This window comes from Aptenodytes patagonicus, chromosome 3, assembly GCF_965638725.1.
Source record: "Aptenodytes patagonicus chromosome 3, bAptPat1.pri.cur, whole genome shotgun sequence".
Classification (NCBI taxonomy): domain Eukaryota; kingdom Metazoa; phylum Chordata; class Aves; order Sphenisciformes; family Spheniscidae; genus Aptenodytes; species Aptenodytes patagonicus.
In genome coordinates, this window is record NC_134951.1 from 84,319,174 (window position 1) to 84,326,850 (window position 7,677).

The 7,677-nt window shown below is 49.8% G+C and overlaps 1 protein-coding gene across 12 annotated transcripts in view; it reads right to left on the bottom strand.

Moving 5' to 3' along the window:
- The window catches only part of TRIM67 (tripartite motif containing 67), a 39,898-nt gene extending 32,463 nt beyond the window's left edge, over positions 1 to 7,435 (bottom strand). For 7 of the 12 annotated variants that reach the window (XM_076334061.1, XM_076334065.1, XM_076334064.1 and 4 more), the window contains exons 1-3: positions 7,274 to 7,435; positions 6,524 to 7,201; positions 128 to 223 (exon numbers count right to left, since the gene is read on the bottom strand). In XM_076334061.1, coding sequence (XP_076190176.1) covers positions 128 to 223; positions 6,524 to 7,201; positions 7,274 to 7,435 — 936 coding nt within the window. Of the gene's footprint in view, positions 1 to 127; positions 224 to 6,523 lie in introns of all 12 variants that reach the window. The other 5 variants (XM_076334057.1, XM_076334055.1, XM_076334056.1 and 2 more) reach the window with 2 other exon arrangements.
- Between the last annotated feature and the right edge of the window lie 242 nt (positions 7,436 to 7,677).

The window sequence follows — 7,677 nt, forward strand, 5'->3', positions numbered from 1 at the left end:
CATTCAAGAAAGGTTAGATGATTCCAGGAAAGATGAGAACAGCACAGAAGACAAAGTCTTCAAATAAATTATTCACTCAGTTCTATTGATTACTGTATTATCAAAACAGCTAATATTCTACAGTTACCTGAATCTGCTGCAATAAATTTTTCAGCTGAACCAGAAATTCTTTAGCTTCCTTTGCTTTATCTGAAACACCATTTAAAGCCTGAGACAGCTGTGCCTGCAAGAAAAAAAAGGGGGTGGGGGGGAAAGAAAAATTAGAGATAAAATGCAAATGTGTTTCTTACTAATCCTTGGGTTTGATGATTAATAATGTTCTAAAAGGCTTACTTGCTGTCACATGTATTCTTACATGCACAGAGTGTTTGTGCTAGAAAAGAATAGTTAAGATTTTAATTGTAATAAGATTTAATAAAGGTGAAATATGCATGTGGGGGCAGTCAAGTATTGTGTCTGCACATTCCACTTTATTGCAGTGACTTGGTAAGTCAAAATACCTTTTTATAAGACAGCTACCCACATATACAAGGAAATAATAGTCTTACACTTACACAGTAGCATCTGTCATGCTGAAAATCCCCAAGTGCTTTCCAAAATGGTACTCTTCTTTTCATTAAAGCCTGAATTTTTTATAAATGTGGTCGATTCTACTAAACCTGAGATACACCACAACAAATCTGCATTTTCAGACTTCATAGTAATGTCCCTTTGGGGCTCCAGTTTCCCATGCTCCACCCCAACAAAAGGGTGTATACTTCTGGAAAAGTTGGGAAAAAAACCCTTCCTCTAACTTTTGACTGGTGAGAGATAAGGACTATATCTATTCTAAGTCCAAACTGAAGACCCAACATCCTCTTTGCTCAGCCGGTATCTGAGATCTCTAAAATGAGCAAGCAGCTTCTTGATGGACTTCCAAGAAGGGAAGGAAACAGCGGTTCTGCCCCTGGGCAGACCCAGAACCGCCGCGGTCTGAGCAGAGCAGCCCCGGCGCATGCTTCCCTGGAAGCACAGCTGGGATTACAGAAACCGTATTGCTCCGCTTGTCAGCCCATGGCAAGCCCTGATCCAGAATTACTTCTCTGTGCAGACATAACACAGAGTGACCAGATAGGTCCCATCATGAGTGTCCTGCAGGTTAGACACTCTCTTTGTGGGTCTATCCCTCAGGCGGACTTGGCAACTACCAGAGTTAATCATCCTTGCCAAACTGACATCAGGAAATGGAAAATGAAGTATCTTTGCTAACATCTGGCTTTCAGAAGGTTAATTCCTTTTCTTGATTCCTTAGGACTAGAGTGTGCCTTGAGACAGAGCCTTGTATGTAGGAAGGCACAAAGGTTATGAGCCTCTAAGAGGAGAGCTAATTGAAATTCAGTAAGTCACCACTCATTCTCTGCTCCCCTCTCGCTCCTGGAGGGAAGACAATTACTCCATCCCTGAAAAGGGCACAACTCACTTCTTCAGGCTGCCAAAGTTTTGAGATTACCTCCTGCCTGAATGTCTCCTACTCATCCTCCCCTTGCGCTCGCTCATTCGCACAGGACAGCAAAGAGCAGACCCTGGCAGCTCCTTCTGGGCACTTCACAGCCCAGCTCTGAGGCAGGCAGCCTTACGCAGGCAGAGGCACCTGCCTAACCCCACACGGCTCTGTGGGAAGTGGGTACAAACCCTGACTGGGAGCTGGGACTGAATTATAGAGAAGGAAGACATCCTAGTTTTTTTTCCTCATATTCACACAAACTTTTTCCTTTTAGCCCAGTTGTAGGTATTACATTAGTGCTAAATTTGAAAATAAAACATGCTTTACCACAACTCATTTGTAGCAAATGTAATGGGAAGACACATTACTGTGTATGTTTCTCAATATTTGAATATTTAATATTCTCTTACACAAACTCCTGCCACTTCACAAAAAGTTAAAGCGATGATGTTTGATATGAATGGTACTTGAGGTCACAGAACCAAACCCTAAGTCCTTGAAAGGATCTCTTTTTTCTGCCAGACCAGAAGATCAGGATTTCAGATCAGCTCTCCACGGGCTGATCGTGGTTGCCGGAGTTTAAAGCCCACCCCTTTTGATCGCACTTTGCGCTCCGTCCACAAGGCACGTTTGAGCCTTTGGTTTGTCAAGCTAACACAAGACAAGGTGGAAGCAGCATATGACCAAGCAGCTGGGGAGGAAGCGAGAAAGAAATAGGTGGCAAAAGCATGGCATGCTCTGCCATTGACTGGCCTGACCGCATTGTCCCAAGGAGGCAAGGGCTCCTTTCTTTCAAATCAAAACCAATGGCTGGCCCCGACAAAAGTAAAACTTCCACTTTTCCAACATCTGCCCGAGCTCTCAAATCATCTCAAAGTGCATTTCACCAGATAAGAAGAGCCGAAAGCTGTATGTGGGCATCACAGCAGCCACAGAAAACTGAATCACTGCAGACAAATTGTAACCAGCATATGTACGATGGCAATTAGCACAGTCACTCCTGGCTCCCGGCACGCTCCCATTGCAAAGAGCTGCAATAGAAACTCAACAACGTCATTGTTCAAAGGGCTCGTAAGCGAATTGCCGTGTTCATTAAAACCTGTGGTTGCATTAACGCAACTGCAGCGTGAAGCCGAGGACAAGACCAGATGTCCATTTGTGAAACCCACTTAGAGATAATAGCCTTGTTTTTCCAAGCATTTGTAAAAGATACCTTACAAAGCAGTGGAATTTAGTCATGCACTTCCCATTAAACTCAAATGGAGCTACATGACTAAGCCCTCAGTAAACCAACCAAGCCATAAAAAATGCCCTGTACACTCAGAGCAATCTTTCGTGCTGCAGAAATATTTACTGGAAGCCAAACTGAAATGTTACAAGCTCTGTTGACTGCGACGATTAATAACTCCTGACAAACGGTATTCTACCTGGCGTTATCTTTACTTGAATACCTGGTCTTGCAACCAAAAATGTGGATGCTGGAGATGGATACCAAGTTTCTACTTCTACAGGAACAGGGAGATAATAAGGGTGAGTAATTAAACCCGGATGGGCACGGAAGACGGATGCTTCCTTTGATTTTAGAAAATGAACCAGATAATGCCAACATCCTTTTTCAACCGAACAGTCCATGCTCATTTAATTTGTCTTCCCTCCATCTCTCTTTAGCAGCAGATTAACTATTGATTGGATAAGCTTACCATGGCGCTGAATTCTGAAACAGCCCTCATGTTTTTGCGAACACAACTCTTTAGGCTGGCAAATAAAAGCAGGCGTTCAGGCTCTTATACTTGCCTTCAACCGCCTGCCTGCTTGCCCGTCACAGACCTATCCAGCTGTGGCTTTTTTTTGCAGCGTTTTGGGGTGTGTGTGTGTATATATATGTGTGTGTGTGTGTGTGTATAACCATTCAGAATGGGCAGAGCTGAAACGTGTCCACCATCATTCCTCGTATTAGTAGGTCAAAAAGCCTACCAACTTAAATCTGACAACAGTGTCACTGTTCTTGTTATGAAGATCTAAAAGGACTTCATTTTGGCAGTAGACTTACACAGTTTTACTTCATAAACTGTTGGTCTAGATGCACGGTTCATGCAAGTGAATATAATAGAGTCCAGTTAAGTCAGTGGATTTACACTGATTTATGCCATTGGGCCCCTGTTTTTATTGTACACAATTTTTAATTTCTCTGAAGAAGTTACATACAGCAGCATAAAGGGGAAACCCGCACCATTAACAAGGGCCAAACAGTCTTGTACAGCTTTCATGCCAGCAGTACAGCTGAGGGCAAATGCATGTTTCATTGCACGGTCTGAAGCACTGTACGGACAAGGTTATACACTCTATTTGCCACTAAATAGTCACCATCCTTGGAAGTATTTAAAAGACGTGTAGGTGCGGCACTTAGGGACATGGTGGTGTTGGGTTGACAGTTGGACTCGATGATCTTAGAGGTCTTTTCCAACCTTAATGCTTCTATGGTTCTATGATTCTAAATCACTATATAAGGCCCAGACAAAGGAGTTGAGTTTTGTTCAACCCAGACAGGTTGAACAAAAGGCTGATACAGAAGCGGGATGGGAATGGATTCTGAAGCTGAAGGCAGGCAGGGCCTCTGGAAAAGCAGTTCTGGAAGTCAGTAGAAAAACTGGTTCAAGTTTGCTGGTGTGGGATGAAACTGTGAGAGGTGGGGAAACGGCTCTGGCAGCCCTTCTTAGGTGAAGAATACCACTGGCCTTAGAAGGAGATAAGCAGGTGCTTATCAGCTGATGGTGAGCAACGGTCAGTCTGTCAAATTTACTGGGCTAAGAACGCTTACAGCCAAGCCCTCCCACCTGCCTCTACCAGCTACATCTGGAGCATCTAGAGAGAACACATAAAACTTGAATTACGTTTGGCATACCACTCAATGTAAGTAATTTATGGTTTGGCCAAAGTAACTACAGGTAATAAACTTGTAGAAATTGTTGTATCTGAGAACTATTTCTAAGCAGAAGTATCTCATTCCAAAACAATTTATCTGAATGAATGTGAGCTGATGATTTAGATTGTCTGGCTATATGGTTCCATTATATTTATTTTCTGCCAAGTGCATTGTTCAGGGAAAAATAATATTCACAAGAGCATCATTTTAGAGCCCACAAATTAGTTAATTTTGAGTATTTTTTTTCTTTCACTAGAATTGTCACATTGATTGAGTCTGTAAATCAACAGAAAATCACATTCTGTGATACCTTACTCTCAGAAAAAAATGCAGTAAAAATACAAACCACCAGGGTATTGTTCCTTCTTTTGACAGTATTTGACAGCAGGAAAGAAAGCAAATGACTGACTGTGCACTTTGATTACACCAGAGTTTATCACATTGTTCAAAATGCATCAAACAGTTTTAACTCGAGGTAGACCATAATACAGCACAAGCTGGTCTCTCACACTCCAAAACATCAGCCACACTTGCACAGTGAATTCAGTCCCTGCTCATTAAAATAATTCTGCTCAGAAGTGGATCCTACCATTAGCACAAGTAGCAATAGCTGCGAATTTGTCATCTGCTCTATCTGGGCCACGAGAATGTCTCCTCTGCACAAACACCTGCCACGTTAGGGAGGAGATGGCTGGGCCCTTGGCAGAGAGTATTCAAACTGAAACACGAAGAAGTTTGTCTTTCTCAGACGGACAAACTATGCAGATCACCCCAAGCGGCACCTGTTCTGAATCTTAAAATCGAAAGTCATTTTTTTTCCTTGCCAAATGTCTTAGCCTAGCTTGTGCTCAACCACTCCATGGCTAAGGGATGATGAGACCCGTCTTGATTTTGTCCTCTCCTGCAGTGTCTGAAAGGATCTCTCTGTGCTTCCTTTACTGCTAACTGCAGCAGAGAGTGAGAAGAAGGGAATCCTGCAGCCAGCAGTGCTAGCCAAGTGCTCTTTGCACAGCTGTGGGAGAAGTCCTTTCCTCCCAGTACAGCGGGGAGCTCTGAAGGACTGCTCTCAGCACTCAGGTATTAAAGTCCCCTCTGTACCTTCATATGTTTTAACTAATCATTTTCCCAGAGTCCACCGTTCTTAGCAAGAATGAGCTAACTTCATACACTTCTTCGACTTCTAAGGTCATCTTGCTCTTTATTCAAATGGTTGCAAAGTCTTATTTTTAACAAGGAGAGAGTGGCCAAGTGACCCAGCAGCTCTACTAGAGCTCGGCAAACTGCCTGTGCTGCAAAGCAGCCGGCTCTGAAGTCTTCCCATGGGGCCTCCAGGGAGGCCTAAGGAGCATCGCTTGCAGGGAAGCATGAATCAGACCGTGACATTACGTGAATCAGAAAAAGCTTTACTTGTCCCCAGACCCCATCCATCCTACTCTTCCTTACTCATTTTTGTGTCATGAAGGTCCCTCCAGCCATTCCTTCTGGCCTCTTTGGGAACTGCGAGGGAGGGGAGGCCTCTTTGAGGCCCGGAAGACAACACGATGTCCCGTGATCCTGCCTATCACACTTTCCTGTCTAAAACATTTGGGTGGCTCCAGGCCACTCTCCCTCATTGACACAATGGCAGGGAGGTAGACGTGGCAGGGAATGGTTGTGGCAGCTCCCACCGAGGCCCAGGTGAAAGGGAGGAGGTGAAAAGAAGGAATGACCATCCTGTCTACTCCTACTCCTCACAGGCGGCTGGTGCCACCTGTGAGAGGACAGGATGGCCAAGGACCCTGTGAAAGGCAAACAAGTTAGTGAGACAGACTTGCTAATCCCAGGTGTCTCTGGGGCCCTGGTTTAGCCTGAGATTTGCTGGCTGAGATAAGGCGAGGCCAATACGGGAGGGAGTCTGTGGGTTTTCTAACCCTGAGCAGAGAATGCCGAGTCGCGGGACAGTCAGGAAGGACCGGAGACCTAAGAACACCGTGCCAAGGGGAAAAAGTCTGGGAGGATGGCGGACGTGAAGTGTCCTCATGTCCCACAAACTCCAACCCGAAGTCAGGGCATTGGGACGAACAAATCCCAGCGCCGAGCATCGTCCCAGCTCCTCCTGGCCGGCCGACGGGACTCACCTTGTGCTGCTTCCACATGGCGCCCAGGGCCTTCACGTCGTGCTTGCCGTGCTTGCCCTCCTCCAGGCACTGGTAGCAGACGGGGCTGCGGCAGCTCACGCAGTACATGCTGTAGTTCTCCAGGTCGTGCTCGGCGCACGTCGGCAGCTTGCGGCCGCCGCCCGCCCCCTTCCCGCCGCCGCCGTCGCCGCCGCCGCCGGGGGCGCCCGGGTGTCCGGGCGGCGGCGCCAGGCGGTGCTTGGCGAAGGGCCCGCGGGCCGGGTGGCAGCGGAGCTGGCAGGCGGCGCAGTACAGCACCTCGCACTGCTCGCACAGCACCGCGGCCGGCTCGGGCGGGCTGCGGTCGCAGAGCTGGCACTTGGCGGCGGCGGCGGCGCGGCCCTGCTGGTAGCGCTGCACGATGGCCTCCAGCAGCCGGTTGCGCTGGAAGCCGCGGAGGCCGCGCTGGTCCAGGGAGGCGCTCCGGTGGCACTGCGGGCAGGTGAGGGAGGAGCTGGCGGGACCGGCGCCCCGCGGAGCTGCCGCCGCCGCCGCTCCCGGGGGCGCCGGCACCAGCGGCAGCACCCGCACGCCGTTGGGGGACTTCAGGCTGGGGGTGTAGGAGCCGTAGCCGCTGTCGGTCTCGCTGTGCAGGCTCAGCTTGTCCGCGTGGTCCCCGCCGCCGCCGCCCGCCGCGCACTCCGAGTCCAGGCAGGCGGCGGAGCCCGCGGCCGCTCCCGGCCCCTGCGCGGCGGCGGCGGAGGGCGGCGCGGGGCCCCGCGGGTGGAGCAGGGACGGAAGGTGCTGCTCGCTCTCCGGGGTCTGCACGGCGATGGTGCGGGCGCAGGGCAGGCAGACATTGTGCGAGCAGGGCAGGATGATGGGCTCCCGGAAGAGCGAGCCGCACACCGGGCACTTCAGCTCCTCTTCCATGGCCGCGGCGCGGCTTTGTGTGCGGGGCGCGGGCGGGCTCAGGCGGGCGGCGCGGGGTCGCCGCCGCCGCCGGCTCCCCCCATCCCCCGCGGCGCCCTTCGCCGCCTACCTCGCCTCCGGGGGCCGGGGCGAGGCCGGGAGGGCTCCGGCCCCCGCTCCCGCGCCGGGCGGTTCAGCACCCGCCGGGGATAGACAGCTCCGCGCGGCGGGGCCGGGGCCGGGGCCGGGGCCGGGGCCGGGGC